General features: G+C 39.9%; 2 protein-coding genes and 1 long non-coding RNA gene across 4 annotated transcripts in view; 2 read left to right on the top strand and 1 right to left on the bottom strand.

Moving 5' to 3' along the window:
* The window catches only part of KCTD9 (potassium channel tetramerization domain containing 9), a 61,390-nt gene extending 49,674 nt beyond the window's left edge, over window positions 1-11,716 (top strand). For both annotated transcript variants that reach the window (XM_067745192.1, XM_067745190.1), the window contains 3 exons: window positions 6,982-7,087; window positions 7,834-7,967; window positions 9,779-11,716. In XM_067745192.1, the coding sequence (XP_067601293.1) occupies window positions 6,982-7,087; window positions 7,834-7,967; window positions 9,779-9,895 (357 nt within the window). In that variant the 3' untranslated portion in view covers window positions 9,896-11,716. The remainder of the gene's footprint in view (window positions 1-6,981; window positions 7,088-7,833; window positions 7,968-9,778) is intronic.
* A 1,243-nt stretch (window positions 11,717-12,959) lies between these two features.
* Window positions 12,960-17,469, bottom strand: LOC137228152 (uncharacterized). The gene is made up of 4 exons (XR_010945161.1): window positions 17,142-17,469; window positions 16,825-17,042; window positions 14,683-14,875; window positions 12,960-13,378 (listed from the first exon to the last, which is right to left on the bottom strand). It is a non-coding gene; the product is annotated as an uncharacterized lncRNA (long non-coding RNA).
* GNRH1 (gonadotropin releasing hormone 1) lies at window positions 16,847-19,007 on the top strand. Its single transcript, XM_067745196.1, has 2 exons — window positions 16,847-17,103; window positions 18,761-19,007. The coding sequence occupies exons 1-2, from the start codon at window positions 16,939-16,941 to the stop codon at window positions 18,920-18,922; spliced, it is 327 nt and encodes a 108-aa protein (XP_067601297.1). The 5' UTR covers window positions 16,847-16,938; the 3' UTR covers window positions 18,923-19,007.
* The last annotated feature ends 4,016 nt before the right edge of the window (window positions 19,008-23,023 follow it).

The following is a 23,023-nucleotide window of genomic DNA, read 5'->3' as shown; positions in this document are numbered from 1 at the left end:
GTTTTTTACTGGGATGTATCACACTGATTGGTTTGCAGATATTGAAAAATCCTTGCATCCCTGGGATAAATCCCACTTGATTATCATGTATGATCCTTTTAATGTTTTGTTGGCTTCCGGGTTGCTACTATTTTGTTGAGGATTTTTGCCTGATAATCTCCTGTAATTTTCTTTTTTTGTGGTATCTTTGTCTGATTATGGTATCAGGGTGATGGTGGCCTTATAGAGTGAGTTTGGAAGTGCTTCTTCCTGTGCAATTTTTTGGAATAGTTTCAGAAGTGTAGGTGTTAACTATTCTCTAAATGTTTGAGAGCATTCACCTGTGGAGTCTTGTGGTCCTGGACTTTTGTTTGTTGGGAGTTTTTTTAATCACAGATTCAATTTCAGTACTTGTAGTTGGTCTGTTCATATTTTCTATTTCTTCCTGGTTCAGTTTTGTGAGATTGTACCTTTCTAAGAATTTGTTCTAGGTTGCCCATTTTATTGGCATATAGTTGCTTGTAGTAATCTCTAATGCTCCTTTGTATTTCTGCAGTGTCAGTTGTTACTTCTCCTTTTTCAGTTCTGATTTTATTGATTGGGGCCCTTCCCTTTAGTTTTATCTTCTCAGAGAACCAGCTTTTAGTTTCACTGATCTTTGCTATTGTTTTCTTAGTCTCAGTTTCATTTATTTCTGCTTTGATCTTTATGACTTCTTTCTTTCTATTAACTTTGGATTTTGTTCTTCTTCCTCTTGTTGCTTTAGGTGTAAGTTTAGATTGTTTATTTGAGATTTTTCTTGTTTCCTGAGGTAAGCTTTTATCAGTATAAACTTCCCTCTTAGAATTGCTTTTGCTGCATCCCGTAGGTTTTGGATCATTGTGTTTTCATCTTCATTTGTCTCTAGGTATTTTTTGTTTTGTTTGTTTATTTGTTTTTTAATATATATATTTATTTAACTGGCTATGTTAAGTCTCAGTTGCAGCATGCGGGATCTTTTGTTGCAGTGCATTGGCTCTTCGTTGCAGCACGTGGGCTTCTCTCTAGATGTGGCGCACAGGCTCCAGAGTGCGCAGTCTCAGTAGTTGGGACTCACGGGCTTAGCTCCTCCATGGCATGTGGGATCTTAGTTCCCCAACCAGGGATTGAACCCACGTCCCCTGCATTGGAAGGCAGATTCTTAACCACTGGACCACCAGGGAAGTCCCATCTGGGTATTTTTTGGTTTCCTCTTTGATTTCTATAGTGATCCGTTGGTTGTTTAGTAGCATATTGTTTAGCCTCCACATTTTTGTATTTTTTGCAGTTTTTTTCTTGTAGTTGATTTCTAATCTCATAGTGTTGTGGTTGGAAAAGGTGCTTGATACAATTTCAGTTTTCTTAAATTTACCAAGACTTGCTTTGTGGCCCACCATGTGATCAATCCTGGAGAATGTTCCATGTGCACTTGAAAAGAATGTGTATTCTGCTGCTTTCGGATGGAATGCTCTATAAATTTCAAGTCCATCTGGTCTGATGTTTCATTTAAGGCCTGTGTTTCCATATTGATTTTCTGTCTGGATTTTCTGTCCATTGATGTAAGTGGGGTACTAAAGTCCCCAACTATTATTGTGTTACTCTCAATTTCTTCTTTTATGTCTGTTAACATCTGCCTTATATGTTGAAGAGCTTCTGTACTTGGTGCATACATATTTACAATTGTTATATCTTCTTGGATTAATCCCTTGTTCATTATGTAGTGTCCTTTGTTTCTTGTAACAGTCTTCTATTTTAAAGTCAATTTTGTCTGATATGAGTGTTGCTACTCCAGCCTTCTTTTGATTTCTATTTGCATGGAATACCTTTTTCCATCACCTCACTTTCAGTCTGTATTTGTCTGTAGCTCTGAAGTTGGTCTCTTGTAGACAGCATATACATGGGTCCTGTTTTTACATGCAGTCAGTCTATGTCTTTTGGTTGGAGCATTTAATCCATTTATATTTAAGGTAATTATCCGTGTGTATGTTCTTATTGCCATTTTGTTAATTGTTTTGGATTTGTTTTTGTAGGTCTTCTTTCTGTTTCCTCTTTTGTTCTCTTGTGATTTGATGACTGTCTTTAGTGTTGTGTTTGGGTTCCTTTTTTTTTTTGTGTATATATTACAGATTTTTTTGTTTGTAGTTACCATGATGTTTTAATATACCAGTCTGTATGTATACATTATTGTTTTAAGTTGCTGATCTCTTAATTTCAAATGCATTTTAAATATCCTGCATTTGTACTCTCCTTCTCTCACAATTACTGGTTTTGGTATCATATTTGTGTGTGGATGATTTCCTACGTTTATAGTTGCCTTTACCAGTGAACTTTCCCATTTTATAATTTTCTTGTTTCTAGCTGTGACCTTTTCTTTTCCACTTGGAGAAGTTCCTTTAGCATTTGTTGTAAAACTGGTTTGGTGGTGCCGAATTCTGTTAATTTTTGCTTGTCTGTAAAGCTTTTGATTTCTCCGTCGAATCTGAACGAGAGCCTTGCTGGGTAGAGTGTTCTTGGCTGGAGGTTTTTCCCTTTCATCACTTTAAATATATCGATATATCGTGCTACTACTTTCTGGCCTGCAGAGTTTCTGCTGAGAAATCAGCTGATAGTCTTCAGGGGATTTCCTTGTATGTTATTTGTTGCTTTTCCCTTGTTGCTTTTAATATTTTCTCTGTCTTTAATTTTATCAATTTGATTATTATGTGTCTAAGTGTGTTCCTCCTTGGGTTAACCCTGCATGGCACTCTCTGTGCTTCCTGGACTTTGGTGACTATTTCCTTTCCCACGTCAGGGACATTTTTAGCTATTATCTCTTCAAATATTTTCTCAGGTTCTTTCTCTCCCTCGTCTCCTTCTGGGACCCCTTTAATGTGAATGTTGGTATGTTTGACATTTGTCCCAGAGGGCTCTTAAACTCTCATTTCATTATTTTTTCTTTATTCTGTTCCACGGCAGTGGTTTTCACCACTCTGTCTTCCAGCTCACTGCTTTGTTCTTCTGCCTCATTTATTCTGCTACTGATTGCTTCTAGTGTATTTTTCATTTGCTATTGTATTCTTCAACTCTGTTTGTTATTCTTTATATTTTCTAACTCTTTGCTAAAAACCTTCTTGCAACTTCTCGCTCTGTGCATCCATTTTTTCCCCGAGTTCTTGGATCATCTGCACAATCATTACTCTTAACTCTTTCTCAGGTAGATGGCCTATCTCCACTGCACTTATTTGTTCTGCTTCTGGGGTTTTATCTTGTTCCTTCTTCCAGAACTTATTCCTTTGCCATCTCATTTTGTTTAAGTTACTGTTTTATTTTTATGTATGCAGTGGCTTATGTTTCTTGACCTTGGAGAAGTGGCCCTCAGTAGGGGTTGTCCTATGTGTCCCAGCAGTACACTCCTTTCTCATCACCCAAGGGCCAGCCTGGTCCTAGGGTACTTTCTGACCTATGTTTGCATACTCAGTGCTGCAGGATCATAGTTTTCTTGCTTCTAGTGTCTGCCCCCTGCTGTGTGAGGCTTTGTCTAGAAGCTTGTGCAGGCTACCAAGCGGAAACGGCTGGTGCCTGCCCACTGGTGGGTGGAGCTGGCTCTTGGCCCTCTGGTAGGCAGGGCTGTGTCTGGGGGCATGTCTAGAGGTGTCTGTAGGCTCAGGAAGTCTTTAGGCAGCCTGTCTGCTGATAGGTGGCGCTGTGTTTCCATGCTGTTAGTTGGTTGGCCTGAGGCATCCCAGCACTGGAGCCTACAGGCTGTTGGTTGGGGCCAGGTCTTGGTGCCAGGGACCCAAAATGTCTGCCTCCAGCCAGAGTTCACGTAGATCCCTGCTATGTCCACCACCAGCTTTTATGACCCCAGAGAGAGCCACAGCTGTCGCCCCCCACACCACCTCCCCAGGAGACCCTCCAAGACCAGCAGCTAGGTCTGGCCCAGGCTCTTATGGAATCATTGCTTTTGCCCTGGGTCCCAGTGCGTGCAAGATCTTGTGTGTGCTCTTCAAGAGTGGAGTCTCTGTTTCCCCCAGTCCTGTGGAGCTCTTCAGGAAGCTGGCCTTCAAAGCCAAATGCTCAGGGGGCTCCTCTTCCTGGTGCCAGACCTTTAAGCTGGGGAGCCTGGCGTGGGACTTAGAGCTGTCACTCCTGTGGGAGAACTTCTGTGATATAACTGTTCTCCAGTTTGTGCATCACCCACCTGGTTGGTATGGGATTTGATTATATTGTGAGTGCACCACTCCTGCCATCTCATAGTTTCTTCCTTATGTCTTTGGATTTAGAGTATCTTTTTTGGGGTAGGTTTCAGTCTTTTTTATCACTGGTTGTTCAGCAGTTGTGATTTTGGTGTGCTCATGAGAGGAGGTGAGCTCAAGGTCCTTTTACTGGTCTCTCAATGGCCTATGTAATTTTATCTGATACATACTGAAGTGCTATAGAATTGCAAATTTAATTATTGATAAAAAATGGCTCATGTTGAGGAGTTGTTGCCCAGAGTGTGTGGGCCGTGAAAGTCAAAACTAATCGCTAATTGTCTTTGGCACTTGAAGATGACTGCTGATGAATGGCCGTACATATTGCAGTGTCCACAAAATATGACGTGTTCTAAGCACAAGATGCACCTAATGGTTCCACCCCTCTTGTTGAACTTCTCTCCTAATTTATCCCTCCCTCATGGGCTGTGAAACCTTTCCATAGGAACCCTCCAATTCTGCTGTCGACCAAGATGACCTCAGCTGTTATCACAGTTACGTGGTCCATGTCTGACCTGCACCCTCTGTTCTGTCAGCATCCTTTAGAGTGTTTCCTCCATGTGCTCCAACTGCCATTATTGACTTTAGTCTGCTTTGTAAAAGCTGGTATAATAATCCAGCTGTTATGAATCCATTGCACATTCCCAGTGCAAGACTTATAGTATGGTAAGAGCTGGAAGGGACCTTGATGGTCGAGTGTGACCCCATGTTACAGACTAAGAAACTGAAACCTGGAGACTTGCCCAAGCCCCAAAGCCTAGTTTGCCAACAGTGTTAGAACTAGACTCTAAGCCGTGTATTTTCTTTTCCTTATGTCTTTTTTGTTTTTGTTTTTTTGCGGTACGCGGGCCTCTCATTGTTGTGGCCTCTCCTGTCGTGGAGCACAGGCTCCGGACGCACGGGCTCAGCGGCCATGGCTCACGAGCCCAGCCGCTCCGCGGCATGTGGGATCTTCCCAGACCGGGGCACGAACCTGTGTCCCCTGCATCGGCAGTAGGATGCTCAACCACTGCGCCACCAGGGAAGCCCCTTATGTCTTTTTTAAATGACTTTTTCCTTTGGAAAATGTCAAACATAAACAAAAATGAGCTAGTATAATGAATCCCCCTTATATCTCCATTCCTCAGCTTCAGCAATATCAGTGTTTAAACAATCGTGTATTGTCTGTACCTCTCCAAAGATTATTTGACAGCAACTCATAATTTCACTTGTATTTATTTTATTTATCTTTTAAAGATAAGGGTCATTTTTAAAAACAGTATAATATCATTATCATACTTTAAATAAACAGTAATAACCTAACTGCTTTCATCAAAACCCATTGCCCCTTGATATAGTAAATAGCCCAGTTCTTACAGTTGCAATGCTGGTTTACTTAGGAGCTGAATTCTGAGGTCTCAGTGTTGGTGACCTGCTTTACCATTAGATAAATAGTGGGTGAAATGCTTTCTATGGTTGAAGACAGAAAACTTAACTTGAATTTCTTATATATTTGTTTCTTTTTGAGATTCCACAGCATAGCCTTGAGTATAGAGCAGTACTTATATAATTACCTTGGAAACTTTTCATAATACTTACAATCTGTTTTACCTGGGAGTATAACATAGGGAACCAGAGACATTTATTTTCAAGTTGTCGGCTTCCTGTCCTGTTATATTTTCAAGCACATAAAATCCAGTCGTCTTTGAGTTATGTTGGTCCTTCCAGGTCTTCATCGTCCTACCTGTCAGTCTGAGCTTCTGTACTACCTGGTATTAAAGCGCAGGCACAGATGGAAATGCACATGTGTTCGTCAGTTATCTGTGATTTGAAATGGCCTATAGCTTATCTCCCTTTCACTAGAATTGACTGTAGGGTGAATGAAATTACACTTACGAAACAAGGATTTTTCTTGTTAGGTATAGCTATCACATAACTTGATCAGCCTTTGGATTTTAGAGTTCTTCACTGATCTAATTTATAATAACTACAGTTATCATTTATGTAGTGCCTTACAGTTTTTAAAACACCTTTACAGATAGCTTCCTGCCTGATAGTAGTTGTTAGAGTTCAGATCTGATGGCATTGAATCCTCTGAGACAAACTAGCATAATTTACAATTCTAACATATATTTTCTGGCTTTTTCCTCTTTACATCTTGTACTGTGGCTTGGGTACTCAGGATTGACAATGTGGTATAGCAACAACATTGCTGGTTGGTACAGAAAGACCCTACAAACAACTTGGTGGTGTTTGTAGCTAGATGATGCCTTTCATTACTGGCCTTAGCAGTCTGGCCTTTGAAAAGAAGGTAGTGGTAGCATTATTGAGCATCAAGAATTTCATTGATTGATTCCTACAATAATAAGGAAGGAGAAAATCCATACCCCTAACAAGTTTCTTCACCCAGACATTTCAACTGTCACATTATCATGGCCTGGGCTGTTTATAAAAACAGAAATAGGGATGTCATGGTCCAGACTCCTCAGCTTCTTTATCTAAACTCTTAAGTTTCATGTAAAGCAGGAATGCTGTTGTTTATTTGCCTTTTGTTTTTTTTAAAACAACTATTTTTTAAAAGCATTTCTCAGTTTTTATTGGGTTCAATTGGAAAAGTCTTTATTGTAAACAGAAACTAATTGATTGTAAGTGTATCAAACTGAGATTTTTTTTTTCCCTCCTTTTTTTTTCTTTTACTGTTTGAGCTAATTTTTTCTATTCCAAACAAAATTCTGAACCTTAATACGTGGACATTTCTCTTTTCCTTTGCCAGTGTGCAAATCTCCAGGGAGTCAAGATGCTCTGTTCTAATGCAGAAGGAGCATCCCTGAAACTGTGCAATTTTGAAGATCCTTCTGGTCTTAAAGCCAATTTAGAAGGTGAGATTCTATCTATAATTACCTTCTCTAAGGTAAAAACACACTGTTAAGTAAGTAAAAAGCCCTGCAAAACAATTGTTACTGCTAAAACATGACAACCATAGGGATGTAGATTTCTTCTGTCTTATACTTAGAGAATTTGCAAAGGGATTAAGCCATTGCTTGGTCTCAGTCCTGGTGACCAACATGCTGAACTCGGGAAATGTGGCCTCCAATGTTTAAGGAGGCTTCAGTTGGAGAATTAAGTATCAACATCTTAAACTGTCAAACAGAACAGCATAGCCTTACACGGACCAAAATTAAGAAATTCAGTTTGCATATAGCCAGGCAGTTTTTTGTCATTTTTGGATATAATATTTTGTTTATGAATTCCTTATTGCTTTGTTGTGGTATGAACTGGTTAATTCATTTATTTGTATATTTAGAAGACACAGTACTTATCTTCACTGCCATGAACTTTCCAGGGCATATTTAAAAGTGCTAATTATCATAAGACCGAATTTAATTCCTCCATCAAAAATACAGACTAAAACATGAATGCTTAATTCATAGTGTAAGCAAACATATTGTTAACAAAGAACTCTTTATATATGTATGTTGGTTGAGAGACAGATTTATAATTCAGTCATTTACAAAGGATCCAGAGGTCATCATTCACCTCTATTATAAGTCACCTTGCATCTTTTGAAGATAGATGACTATAAATATTTTCAAGTTCAACTGTGCCTAAAATGTATTCCCTTTAGGTGCTAATCTGAAAGGTGTGGATATGGAAGGAAGTCAAATGACAGGAATTAACCTGAGAGTTGCTACCTTAAAAAATGCAAAGTTGAAGAACTGTAACCTCAGAGGAGCGACTCTGGCAGGAACTGATTTGGAGGTGAGTCAGCAAGTTGAAAGAGTTTTTATTAATCTAGAATTACTGAGTAGCTCCTGCAAAATGTATTGAGATCATAAACAAAGTAGTTGGCTGGTCAAAACTGCCAGGTAACATGCCAGCCCAGCTGAAGGGATGCTTTCCTTTCAATTGCTTGTTTAAACAAATTTGAATTCCAGAGTAGGATCCGGTTACCTAAGTTACAGATGCCAGGTTCAGATTTGAAGACTCAATCTGGCATTCAGTCTGAGCTGATTTCATTTCTCCTCTTTTCCTTGGGTCTCCCTCAAGTAGATACATTTGATAGATGCTTTTTTAATCCAGTTGATTGTGGTTTCCTTAAATTTTAATTCCAAACAGAATTTAATTGGGCCAGATTATTTCTTGAACTACTTGAGAAATTGAAATGACATCTGTGTTTGAAATCAGGTTCAGGGAAGCCTGTTCTAAATCGGCATCATATTTTTTGAATCTCAACCTGAGATTTTCATTCTGTCCAGTCACCTTTTTCGTCAGTAGTGTCTTGTATGTATCATCTTGATTGGCAGATTTAGCGTGCAGACTCCAGAGCTGTTAATAGGTCTGTATCATCGCTCTCTGGTAGCTCTTTCTGCGACAGTGGGCATGTTCTGTGACCCTGCTGTCAGTCCAGTAACCACCAGCCACCTATGGCTCCTGAGCTTTTAAAATGTGGCCAGTGCCACTGAGAGATGGATTTTTTTAATTGAATTTAATTTTTATTCATTTAAACATAAGCTGCCACATGTGGCTGGGACTATCGTACTGAACAGTACAGCCCGATACAAGAAAACCTGGCACAGACTGGATTGTAGAGACTAGCGCGTCAACGTTTAGCTTGCTATTGATTTTTTAAAATGTTTTCGCCTTGTTCTCTTGGTAGGTCTTAGCAGCGTAGTAGCAGGCCCCAATAACCTTAAAGGCAAAAAGAACCAGCCTAAGACTGAAGGTATAAACCTATTATAAGCACCATTATTTAGTTTTTTATTATGTGTTACTGTCACCTATGATGATGATTGTTTTTCCTTGGTTTGAGTTAGCATGTAGTCAATGCGGTTAAACAGCAGAAAGCTTCTCTTTATCCAGCTGATTGCAAAGACTAATCAGGTTGACTGTTGGGGCAGCTGCTGACAGGTTATGTGCAGTCACCCTTCTCTCTAACCATTGTCCCCACCATCCCCAGGGATGTAGGACTTATCCAAAATCCCTGTCTCATCTGTCACTCCCTGATCTCAAGGGAAATTTGAAAGCAGTTCCCACTTATGGTGGTGGTTACACTGCTGTATACATTTATTAAAACTCATTGAACTGTACAAATAATTTGGGAGTTAAAAAGAGGTAATTCCTTGCTCTAAGAGTGTTAGGGTTGAAGGAGAATCTATTATGCGATTTAATGAAGTGAAATCCCTTTCTCTCAGATTTTTTTTACACAGTCTCCCCCACCCCCTCACTCCCATGCCTTGCATTATTATTGTTCATGGATTGTTTAGATACTTTTTACTCCATTGGAGTCCATTCTGGATTTTAAATGCCTAAAACACAGAAGGGACATGCTTCGTCATTAACTTTTGTTTATACCTATTGACAGTGGTCAGCCTGAGCATCAACTAGAGAGAGTAAATACAGAGAGAAGAAAATATGACTTTCTTCTAAAATTTCTGGAAGTTCTCCAGAAATAACTGAGTTTTATTGTACAGGAACATTTTCCTAATATGCCCCAGGAATCACTTTGAGAGGGAACAGATAAGGCCTTAAATCTGTCTGTTACTTCCAAGAATATTGTTTTTGTCCTACAGAACTGCGACCTGTCTGGGTGTGACCTTCAAGAAGCCAACCTGAGGGGTTCCAACGTGAAGGGCGCCATCTTTGAAGAGATGCTGACACCACTCCATATGTCACAAAGCGTCAGATGAGAATCCTGGGGATGGAGGAAGATGCCGAAGACGAGAAATGCTCTCCGTATCACTTTTCTTTCTCCACCCACTCAGCTGTCTGGAAGAAATAACACTGGAAGGGAATTAAAAAAAAAAACAAGGAGAGGATTATGCTTGTTCTCAGAGGTGCATAAGGGGAAAAAGTGACTTTTTTCCCACATTCTGATTTTAACAGAGAAGCACTCATTTAGTAGATGTAGGGAAGCTAGATTAGATTGCTGCCTTTTGAGTGGAGTTAGGGGGATTTGCCTGGCTTTGTGACCAGGAATAGTATCTATTATATTTGCTTTTCAATAGGCATGATGTGGAAATACCATCTTGGTTTGAAATGCATTTGAAGATTTTAATTTATGAAAAGCACAACATATGCAATTATATTTATTGAATCTTTAGATGCAGTATGGATATTTAAATTGTTAAACTTTATGACAATTTTGAAAAGGTTGTTCAGGTTTATAAATATCAGTAGCTTTAGTGATGCCTCCCCTACTTTAAATACCTGTCACACCATGTGAATATGGTGAGATCAGACTCCCCAAGGCTTTCAGGTTCATTTTTTTTTCTTTAAGAACAAAACATTAGCTAAATTAAAGAAATCCTCTGTTACTGATTGAGACAGAGTGGAAGGCAAGAGATATTGTTGTCCATCATTGTCAGCTTAAGTAACAGTGGAACTTTCCAAATGGAGGAAGGATTTACTTACAGCTACAACTTTTGAATGAGCATTCCTTAGGATTTCATTCTTAGCAAGTTCCACTCAACGCCAGACCAGGCAATTTTATCTGTTTACACTGCTAGCCTGGTTTCCTCCTGTAGAGTCAAAACAAGCATAGGAAAATAGTTCTGAACCAAAAAAACCAAGGTGCATAATTAACGTTCATTTAATTCAAATGCTAAATAGTTTAAACAGGGCCAGCTCGGAAATAAATAGGTATTAAATCCCAATCCACTGCGATCAGCTATAAAATACGAATGAATATGGTAAATTCATCTTTTAGAAGTCAACATAATATAATTGCAGCTCAAAACCCTACAACGGGGAATGAGGACTTTTAAACTGACAGTTTGACTACAGCTATCAACAAACTTAAATGAAAATAAAGGTATTTGACTGGTCCAAGATGTAATACCAATAAGTCAGCACCTGTGGTTCTTATATTTCTGGTTTCTTTTGTTTTAATAAATTTTAGCCTGGCTTTTTTGAGTCATTATCTCTGCAGCAGCAGGGGCAGGGCCTGTACTTCCTTACCAGTAACCGGTGTCCTATGTCTACCCCAAGAGCAGGGATGTTAAGCTGTGTCCATATGGGTTCTGAATTCTGCAGACTCATCGGTTTGAGGCAAGGAATCATTAAAAACCACTTTGTCTCCTTTGGGAGAATGACATGTCTTCAATATTTACGTAGCTTATTCTTCTATATAAACATATGCAAAGCTTTCCTTAACAGTAAAGGGTATATATGCATAGCGGGAGGAGGTCAGACCTTTACAGGTGAAGGAAAGCAACTTCAGAAATGAATTATTTTCTTTGCTTTATTATTTTTACCAAGACAGAGAAGTATTGTATTGAGAGATATCTATTTTCGTAATCAATATGTGCCTAAATTATATTTAAATCATTTCACTCTGTACTATATTTTCAATAATTATAGAATGTGTTGTTCATCCACTTAAGGGTACATCTGTAGACATAACCTAAGACTGCAGAAGAATCTGAAAGATCCAAACACAGTATGCTTAGAAAATGCAGGTTTTGGATCTAATGTATACTGCATTAATAAACGACGTAAAATGTTGAAAAGGAGTTTCTTGTCTTGCTTTTGAAAATCAGAACTTTCCAAATTTACTTACATTTCTTCAATATGTGTTGAAGACCAGCCCCAAGGGTCCGGGTGGAAAAGGAAGGAAGTGCCGTTAAAGTTATTTCTTTAAGCATGGTTATTTTATGACCCTCCTCTTAAAATCCACCATTCTAACAGCACAAAGACATTTCATTAATGCTTAACGAAAGAAAATACTGTCTGTCTTCCAATAATTCAATTTTTGTGTTACTCTTTAGCTGATGAACATTATTACCAGCTAGCTTTTATTAGGATGGTTACGTATTGATACATTGCCCCTAAAATGTTCTAGCCTGACAACCAGAAGAAAGAAGTTTAAGAAGGAAGGGAAGTTTCAAAATAGTAAAACTTCCATTGACCCGAGCAATGAAACATGACTGTACACATAGGTTAAAAACACAATTGGAGGAGGAGGGGTGGGGAAGGGCTAGAAAAGGGTTTAAACCTAAATTAGCTAATTATCTACACTGAGAAAATTCAGAACTCATGTAACTGTTTAGAGCAATACATATGCTGTAATATAGTCTAGCCTTTTAACTATAATTTCAAAGCCATTTTAGTAGGAAATATTGTAAATTCATTTTCTTATGAAGTTTACCATCATAAATCAAGACTTGGGGTGTTTTCTCCAACTGTTCATTTCATGAATTGGAAGTAAATCTACCGCAAGTCAACCTTAAATCATCTTTAATATATGAAAAGCCCTAGAATTTTTTTCAATCTCCAAGGAAGTATTATCATCTTTAAAATGTACAACTCTAAAAGCAGTTACATTACTTTTGGGATAAAGTAGCTTATGCAAGGATTAAATTCTCCAAAACCCTTTCACAACTTTAGATATGTCAGCGGGAGTTCATGAGTCCTCCCTGCTGAGATTTTACATTAGGACAAAGAAGGTTTCCATCTGTCATTCAGCAAGATTACTAAACCATTATTGTTACATTTTAATAATTCTGAGGGTTTGTTTTTTTAATGCTAAAAATGGGGCCATTTTCCCTCTAAAGCCATACTTGAAAATTTGGGAAATTTCTAAATTTAGGGGAAAAGTATAACTATAAAATCCAAATATTTAAACCCAATTAACTAAATTCAGCTTCCTGGTAAATCGATCTATCCTTGGAACTGTGAAAAGGATCAAAATTTGTCACCAAACCTCCACATTCCATTAATTGCATATTTATTTGATATCCTATTTGGTGCCCTTGAGATCTAGAACAATGCTAAGGCAGGCTTCAAGGGCATGAAGCATCCTGGATGAATTCACAGACCATGTGGCTGTGTTCATGTAAAAATTTCAAAGCATTCTTCAAAGATTTAATACCAACTAATAGAAATAAGCCACCAGAAATGCAGGGATGCTTAACCAGAGATAAGTGATTAACATGACAATAAGGGTCAGACGTCTCAACTCCGCTCTCATTACTCCTAACCAAAGACCACATCTGCTTAAGCAACACTGTTAGGAGCATATCTCTTTCAGCAAACATGAAATCAATTGGACAATTTAAACAAATATCGTTCAAACATAATGGACTCTTGTTGAAAACTAGCCTCTCATTACCTTTACAGTGAGATAAGATTGCACTCCTCCGTGTCAGAATGGCGCTTATATTATTCAGTGTCTAAATGAGATAAAATAATTTAAATGAGATAAAGTCAATCACTTACGTTCTACTTTTTAATGCCCCCTCTATTGGCAATTATACTTTAAAGTTTATCCTCTTCAGAGGATCTGACAACCTCCACAGAGGTGGCTGGGCAAAGCAGGAGTGTATTTGGATGGAACGATATTGCTCTTTATGCCAAGATCCTTGCAGATGTAATTATTTCACAGGACACTGGGCAACAACTGACTGGTTTAGCATCCTACTCGAGGAGAAATGCCAATCCCGGCTCTAAAATGAACACATATTCAGTCACTTTTAAACATTTTTCCGCTCAGCAAATGTAACAGGCCTTCCATCCAACTGTACATGAAGGTTTAATTCTGTGTCGGATAAAACATATCTTTGGACAGCGTCTGTGCAATTGTGCTGGGAGATGTTTACTAAGACCTTGAAAATAGTAGGGGAAGAGAATTTAATGGTTTAAATCAAACTGGTTTAAAGCCACCCTAGACTTTCTATGGAGTGGGATCTGACGGCAAAGACTTAAATTTTCTGTAATTTAAGAAACAAGTATTAAAAATTAAAAGTCCACTTCCTTTGGAAAAAAAAAACCAACACATATCTTTGATGCAGAAGTAGAGGAAACATTAGGTCTAATCTGGCTAAAAGGTCCTTACCTTTTATTCATTCATTCACACATTCATTCCAATCTATACTTATTGAATGCTGATTAAATGCTGGGGATTTTAAAATTATTTATTTATTTATTTGGCTGCGCCGGGTCTTAGCTGCGGCCCACGGGATCTTCCTTGCCACATGCGGGATCTAGTTCCCTCACCAGGGATCGAACCCAGCATGGAGTCTTAACCACTGGACCACAAGGGAAGTCCCTAAATGCTGGGATTTATTAACAGATGTTTAAATAAGATGGGATCCTTGACCATCATGAGTTACAGCCCAGGGGTAAATTAGGAAAGACAATCATGGATTCAAATAAATGTAATAAAGAGTAGTGGATCTCTCTCTTTTTTAAATGCTTGTACTGTGTAAATAAAACGTCCGAGGGCTCACTACTGGGGTGAAACATATCTCTGTAAAATTTGGATCATGATGTCCACTTTGCAGGACTGTAATAATGAAGCAGGTTAGTCTCATTCACATGCCAGATTATTCCTCATCTTTGTACTCCCATGACCTTTAGCACAGGGATTTGCATCTTTTAACTCAATAAGTATCTACTGAAATGAGTTGACATGGGCCTAAATCTACTCTAGATGGTTTTGCATTTAGCGGATTCTAACTACAATGTTTCTCCTTACCTTTCTGATGCTGTATAAGGCTTTCAAGAAAGAAGATGTGGTATATATACACGATGGAGTATTACTCGGCCGTAAAAAAGAATGAAATAATGCCATTTGCAGCAACATGGATGGACCTAGAGATGATCATACTAAGTGAAGTAAGCCAGACAGGGAAAGACAAACATCATATGATACTGCTTATATGTGGAATCTAAAAAAAAAAAAAAAAAAAAAGATACAAATGAGCTTATTTACAAAACAGAAATAGAATCACAGACATGGAAAACAAATTTACAGTTACAAAAGGGAAAAGGGAGGGGAGGGATAAATTAGGAGTCTGAGATTAGCAGATACACACTACTATATATAAAATAGATAAACAAGGTCCTACTGTATAGCACAGGGAACTATACTCAATATCTTGTAATAGCCTATAAGGGAAAAGAACTGAAAAATAAGTTACACATATGTGTGTGTGTGTGTGTGTGTGTGTGTGTGAGAGAGAGAGAGAGAGAATCACTTTGCTGTACACCTGAAACTAACAGAACATTGTAACTCAACTGTACTTCAATTTTAAAAACTAAATAAATAAAAAATAAGTCAAGGAGGAAACCTGGAGGGTAGCAGACTGGGGAATTTTCAAACTCACGCCATCTACTTTAGAGATCCTATATGGGCTTGGAATAGTACCAATAATCACTTATTGCCTATAAATCAGCTCCTTTTAACACACGAGGAATCTAAGAGCTGAGACCAGATCCCAGGCATCCTGACTCAACCTCTACAATTATTGCATGGCCTCCTCCGTGAAAGTTTTTATGTGTGCATTTAACATGACATTCTAAGACAGCTATTTTCCTTGAAGTCTTGAAATGTCTGTCAGTTTCCTCAAGGGGATCCTACCTAGCTAGATTTTAATTGCTTTGAATTGTGGCCTCAGCTATAGTAGTCTTAGCTGAGGTGTTAATGGCCAAGATTTAAGTAAATTTAACAGATACACCAGTGGGTGTTCCAATTACATACAGCATTAAGGGCTTTATGTGAGGCTTAAAAAATATTTACTATTAAAAATAAAAGTCCACGTGCTGTGCAATTAACCAGCAGGGAAGATTTCAGCGTCCTGGAAAAGTTTCATATAAAAAGGAAGCTAGAAAAATGAAAAGTCAGATTCAACACACTCCAAAGGAAGCTTGGGATTTGGGGGGACTCTGCTCTGAGACAGGTAAAATGCTTTGTATTTCTAGCACTGTTTGTAGACTGCATGCTATTGTCTGTCTATAGGGCACTTTATAAGAGCTAGGGTTGGGGTTTCCCTGGTGGCGCAGTGGTTGAGAGTCCGCCTGCCCATGCAGGGGACACGGGTTCGTGCCCCAGTCCGGGAGGATCCCACATGCCGCGGAGCAGCTGGGCCCGTGAGCCATGGCAGCTGAGCCTGCGCGTCCGGAGCCTGTGCTCCGCAACGGGAGAGGCCACGGCAGTGAGAGGCCCGTGTACCGAAAAAAAAAAAAAAAAAAAAGAGCTAAGGCCACCTGGTGTCTAAAGAAACCTTGGCCTTCCTGATCCTTGTCACCTCCAGCCACAGAGATCCAGACTTTGGGGACTCGAAGCAGCTTATCAACCAATATTTGATTTTGTCTTTGGCCCCTTCCCCACCAGTGAAAATTCCTTTGTGAGAATTCCACATGTAATTCAATAATTCAAGGCTGCCTTGGCCACGGAGGCAGCTGGTGTGGAACCCCGTGCTTTGAAAAGCGTGGACTCCTCTCTCACACTCACAGATGGTCCAGCCAGCGGCAATGTGTGGAAGACTAGAGGACAGATGCTCGGCAAAATGTAATTAGCACCATAGGGTAGCCATTTAATGTCAAGCAACTTATATTAGCCAGAGACTCCTAGTAGGAGCCCCTTTTCAGAGCAGATGGCCCGATTCTCTTTATCTCAGGACTGAAAACCAACCACGGGGCGGGACTGGGGAATATGAAGACAAAAAGTGAATTTGATAAAGGAGGAATCCTGAGGTTTGGATAACCAAATAAATAATACACATTAAAATAGTTTAGTTCTAAAAAAAAAAGGTTTAGTTCTAAAAAGCACTCAACATGTGAGTTTAAAGGAGTGATTTTGTCCCCAGTGGCTAGGAAACTCAAGGCAAGCAAGTACCTGCATGTGAAAACCACAGATGACTCCCACTTCCGTCTTCTGCCGGGTTAGTGACACCAGTGTTAGGCTTTTCACCAAAGGAGTCTTGGCTCAACCCAGTCTGGGTCTATTTTTATGGTCGCATTGATGTTCCTTAGAATGGAGCCGAGTCCAAAACTTCTAGCTGGACTTATTCTGCTGACTCTCTGTGTGGTGGGCTGCTCCAGCCAGCACTGGTCCTATGGGTTGCGCCCCGGAGGAAAGAGAAATGCTGAAAACGTGCTTGATTCTTTGCAAGAGGTAAGTTTCTCTCAGCTTCAAAATGAGACATGGCTTACGTGATGCAACTGAACGATGCCAACGTCCTGCATGCGTCCAACAGTGCTACCGGTTCTTGGCTCCAACCTAGGTATTCCGGGGGTGATAAGGCACTTCCAAAGTCAAGTCCCATTCCTGCTTTCAATTCAGACAGGGACTAATGGGACAAAGAGCAGGAATAATCCTCAGACCAATAAGCAAGCGCAAAGGGGTGTGTCGTACTCTGAGGATATAGATTTGCCAAAGGAATTAGAAACAAGTGGACGGAGCCAAGGTCTCTAGTACAAGATGATTCTTTGGGATTTGGAAAGAAAATCTTAGAATTCTGCCTATTTTTTTTTTTGTAATTTCATGTTTTAAAAATATCTGTGATATTAGGTCAGCAGTACATTTCTATAACATAAATAAGTATCCTTATCAAGGGTGCATGCTCTACAATTTTTTTTATTTTTTAAGATTTAATTTTCTTTATTTTTGGCTGCATTGGGTCTTCGTTGCTGCGTGCGGGCTTCCTCTAGTGGCAGCGAGTGGTCGTTGCGGTGCGTGGGCTTCCCGTTGTGGTGGCTTTTCTTGTTGAGGAGCACTTGCTCTAGGTGCATGGGCTTCAGTAGTTGTGGCGCATGGGCTCAGTAGTTGTGGCGCACGGGCTTAGTTGCTCCATGACATGTGGAATCTTCCCGGACCAGGGCTCGAACCCGTGTCCCCTGCATTGGCAGGTGGATTCTCAACCACTGCGCCACCAGGGAAGTCCCTCCAATTTCTTTTTAATGATATGGGCACTCAAGCAAAGAAGCTGGAGGTCCCTAGAGGAGAGGAGTTAGCAAGCTCAAGAAGACAAAATACATTCTGGAAAATATGCTGGATTTGATTCCACAGAAATTAGTTTTCAGTTCTAGTACCAGAACTGACACAGGTACTTGGGTTTTTTAATCTATAAAATGTGACTTCTTGGGGCCATGCGAGGATCACATAAGCGAAGCCATATATCTTGGCTGCTTAATCCAAAAAGATGTTAGTGGATAAATGAAAGACAGTTGTTATTGTTTTTTAAGTTAATGGGAAACGAACCAGGCCCTAAAGGATGAATGATTCAGGGCTGGACACTCAATATAGAGCTGAGAATGGGAAACATAGCTAGAGAAACTTAAAACCATTTAGTTTTCACTGAAAAGAAATATCTCATTTTGGAGAAATAATAAAGATAATTTAGTACGAAACAAAGAAGCCCAGAATCTGACATTCCCTCTCCACAGACTATATGTGAAGCAACTCTCTTCTAACTAGGGCACATTTAGTAAAAACTTGAAAATAAGACCAACCTTCGTCATAACTATAAGCTCTTGCATTTTTTTGTATACCATCCTGTCACGAGGCTTGAAGGGCTTCATTCTCATCAACTGTAGGGAGACAAATAGCCTCTCTCCTTATTATGGCCCATGTCCTCCAGAACTGCACACCGATCTGTAGAAGTGTCTGACAGCATTTCTATGATCTTTTAAAGACACCATCCCAAGTCTCAGCGTTCTCAGTCCCACAACCCCCTTGACTTCACTTCCCACACACAGCTTTTGGTGGAAATGGAAAATACCATTTCACGTCTGTATCTCCATCTCCAAGCATCACATTCTTGTTTTTGCAGATAGCCAAAGAGGTTGATCAACCAGCAGGACCTCAGCGCTTTGAGTGCACCGTACACCAGCGCCGTTCTCCACTCAGGGACCTGAAAGGAGCTCTGGTGAGTTACAGGGTTAATAACGAGATGGATGGGCCCTGGGCACCACCACTTTGGTCATCCACTTAGGACAACCATCTCTAGCTACTGCAGGGCTTACCTTCCTGACCGCCTGAATTCCTCCTGTATTGGGCCCTTGCCATTCCATAACACCCCTTTTCAGTGGTTAGACAGTAATAATGATTGGAACACTTTCTCTTTTTTTCTTAAATTGAAATCTCTTTGGGACCTGTATCTATTAATCTCAGCTCTAGCCTACGGGATGACTGACAAAACAAGTTTCTTCCCACTGCTACATGTCAGTTCTTCAAGTAGGTTCATCAAACTCTCTAGACCATTCTTCTCTAGACTAATCCACACCTCTCCACTGGATTCTTCAGCAGTTCTTGGTATAACACGGTTCTCCCTGGGAAATGTAGAAATCAAAAATGGTGCTCTAATTAATTTTCTTTCTCTTTGGAATAAAAACTCCCCAACTAGTAAATTTATAATTCAGAGCCACAGATTTGACTTCCAGTTTTCTGACTGGACAATACTAATTTTCCAAATTCCCACCCAAGATGGAACTCTACTAACCCAATGTAGGTTTTTGATTTAAAAAAATGTATAAAGAGAACTGAATATAGAAATTGAAACCTGAATTCAATTCTGATGTTCTCTGAGCTCCATGGTCCACTTATTTACAGCAGTTAGAAGGCATTACAGTTAATTTTCAGCTATGCCCAGGAGCAGAAAAAGCCTGAATACGTCATATACGAAGATGAACAATAGTTTTTATTTTCTCCATTGACTTCAATTTCTACACCCATAGGACAGAGAAAAAGTGGACAGACATATTTATTTCCTTTCTTTTTCTAATCCTGTTTACCTCACGATAAAACTAATAGCAAGCAATGAAATTATCCAAACATGACATTAGAAAGACAGAATTGAGGCAAAGACTGGATTCATAACAGATAGATGGGGACTTCCCTGGTGGTCCAGTGGTAAAGAATCCGCCTTCCAATGCAGGGGACGTGGGTTCAATCCCTGGTTGGGGAACTAAGATCCCACGTGCCGCGGGGCAACCAAGCCCGCGTGTCACAACTATTGAGCTCGCTAGCCTCAACTAGAGCCCGTGTGCTGCAAACTACAGAGCCCACGTGCTCTGGAGCCTGCGCGTCACAACTAGAGAGAGAAAACCCGCACACCACAACTAGAAGCCCACGCGCTGCAACAGAGATCCCATATGCCGCAACTAAGACCCGACTCAGCCATTAAAAAAAAAAAACACAGACAAAAGGATCAGACCTTTTTTCACCTCTGTCCTCACATCCTACCTTTAAACTATTAATGTAGATATTATGCTTATTAAACGACTTATAAAGACATGATCTAGCTCTCTAGCATTTTCTAGTGTGCAAAAACAAATGGATCTATTCTTTCTATATCGATATTTCAGAAATTAAAATGTTCAAACATAATGAAACTCAGCTCAGAAAAGCAACATTGATATATTTGCTACTCACATATTTTTCAGGAAAGTCTGATCGAAGAGGAAACTGGGCAGAAGATGTAAATCCACTGGACCAGAAAAATTGACAACACAAGTGTAATTCTGACTGAAATCTGTGACCCATTCAATATCTGTAAATTGTGTGAATTTCAGAAATTCTTATGCCAGGTTGCACATGATGAAGTACTGTGTTGGGAATAAAGTGGCATAAATATGAAGTCTTTCTCTAACTCAGAACTCTGGTCGGGGTGGGACAATGTAAGCCCCCAAAGGGGGTCCCCCAAGTGTGTCGACAGGGGGCAGAGGACAGGAGAGATAACACAAAGGGACCATTATTGTTGACTAAAGGAATCTCATGGCTCACTTCCACCACCACCAACCTGCACCCTGAACCCACAGGACAATTGGTCCCTGGCCAATACTGAGTCAATCCGGTTTTCTATGGGGTGGTAGCTTTCTCTTTGACCATACCCTACAGAAGCAAGATAGGGCCATGGCCAAAGCTTCCCCCCCAGATTGTCTCTAATCTCTTTGAAAGTCAACCGGAACCTGAGACAGGCCTTGGGGAAAGGAGGCCTCGTCCAATGCTCCTTCCGGCTCCACGTGGTTCCTCCAAGGTCATCAGAGCGAGCGGTGCACACTGAGGTTTGGACCAAGGCCTAAAAATAATAGCATTCACCTGTCTGAGCTTTTTGGTATTTCTCTTAAGAAACACATGGATTGTAGTCAGCTGAAGACAGGATTCAGGCGTTCCTGTTTCCTCTGGTCGAACAGCATGGCCACCACTCATTCTCCAGCATGGGCTAGATAGATGCATAAATATTTTCATTAACGCTTGTATCGGCCTTGGAAAGTAGATATTGTCTTCCCTTTAAAATGAGGAAACCAGAGCTCCGAGAGTTTACGAGACCCACCTGGTTCTGCTGGGTTCCAAGGTCAAGTGCTCCTGTATTGCACTATGATGACAGCCAATGAGCTTGGACTTGGAAGCCCAGTTATTTGGTTACTGGGGCTCATGTGTCAACTTAGTTTTCCCGGTGACCATTTCTCCATGAGGTCCCAGACACTATGACACTAGCTTTCTCATTTATTCTCATAATTCCCCAGTGGCTATGAGGCCATTTGAAAAACCCAAATCTCAGATAACTTGCCTGATGTCACAGCAACAAATTGTGCCTCTATTTGCACGGCAAAGGTCTAAGCCTTTTTTCCTCTTTTAATCAGAAAGATGGAGCCTCCTTCCACCTCTTCAAAAAAGGGCAGGACTTGTGCTAAGGAATTGGAACAGAGGTCAGAAACATTCCACAGGAGAGAAAACCCTTACTTTTTAAAGCATATACTTACTACCATACAACAGATTTCCCAAGTATCTCCTACTGAGGAATCTCTAAAACTGAATCAAAGAACTACCTCAATTTCATTTTAATAAAATTAAGCAGTGATGTGGTTTACAATCTACCTTATGTTTCTTTATGGAACAAAAGGCAAACCTGCATTATTTCATTAATCAATACTTACAAGGCAGAATAAGGGGCTTAAAGTCGCCACTCAGGAACTATTTCTGTTTTTATAAAAACAATCTTTGCGTTAGTTAACACATTACAAGAGGAAGGCCACACACCCATTTATCTAATACATCCTGTTGGGAACATCAGCTTTCCTTCACCAGAGCGTGTCTTTGGGACAATTTCTTCGGAGGTAGCTGTGGGCCTCTCTGACTGGGATGTAAAGATGATACTCATTCAGCTCCCCGATGCTGAGGTTAGAGGCTTGGGATGAACATGTTGAGTATTTGATTCTCAAATGGCTCAAGTGACTAAGGGGAAGGAAAGAAAATGACCACTTTATTAAAATTATAAACACTTTCCTGAATCTGAATAACTTCTAAGTAGTCCGAAACATTTCCAAATAAAAAAAGGGGAAACATAGCTTCAAAAAAAGTCTGGCAGCCTTTCAAAATAAAGGATGGGGAAACATACCAAATGATACATTTTAATGAGACAAGTTCTCAAATGTAGATGGCTTTAAATGATCAAGTAACAGAAAGAACGGCTTGAAGATAGACCATTTTTAGCAAAAGTTTTAGAAGTTGTAGTATCCTCAAGGTGACTGGAAAAAAAGCTAAGAATCACTGCACAAGATAACAGCACGTACACATCTTGACAGCGGAAGATGCTCTAAGGTAGTATTTCTCAATAGGGACACAAGATTCAAAAAGATTCCCCAGGTTTATTGACTCAGAGTCTCTCTCTGGGGTCCAAGCCATTTGCATTTTTAATAAGCATTCTGGTGATTCTTATGTTCACAGGCAGTGCAGCATCATTGCTCTGAAAGGCAATAAATTGCACATGTTTTAAAGTACTAGGACACGTTCTTTAAAATAAAAAAAAAAATCTATGCATCAACCCAGGACTTAAGACAGTGGTGTTATTCTAACCGGAGTGAGGCTGCCCCGTCTTTCCAATCTGACTCACCACCAGCAGGGAGTTTAAGAAAAGCACCTTGAACACTGATTTGCTAAAGCTGTTATTTCCTCTAAGGCAATGGTTCTCAACCTTGGCCTGACATTGGGATAACATGGAGAGATTGAAAAGAAATACTAATGCCTGGGTCCCACTCCCTTCCCTCGGAAATTCTGATCTAATTGGTCTGGGATGTGGCCTCTTCCCGGGTTC

This window comes from Pseudorca crassidens, chromosome 7 (assembly GCF_039906515.1).
Source record: "Pseudorca crassidens isolate mPseCra1 chromosome 7, mPseCra1.hap1, whole genome shotgun sequence".
NCBI classification, from domain to species: domain Eukaryota; kingdom Metazoa; phylum Chordata; class Mammalia; order Artiodactyla; family Delphinidae; genus Pseudorca; species Pseudorca crassidens.
The sequence above is the reverse complement of the archived record's forward strand: the minus strand, read 5'-3'. Positions and strand labels throughout refer to the sequence as shown.

Coding starts and splice junctions, on each gene's coding strand:
- GNRH1 (XM_067745196.1), top strand. CDS start 16,939: ATGGTCGCATTGATGTTCCTTAGAATGGAGCCGAGTCCAAAACTTCTA. Junction 17,104..18,760: donor TGCTTGATTCTTTGCAAGAG/GTAAGTTTCTCT, acceptor TTGTTTTTGCAG/ATAGCCAAAGAGGTTGATCA.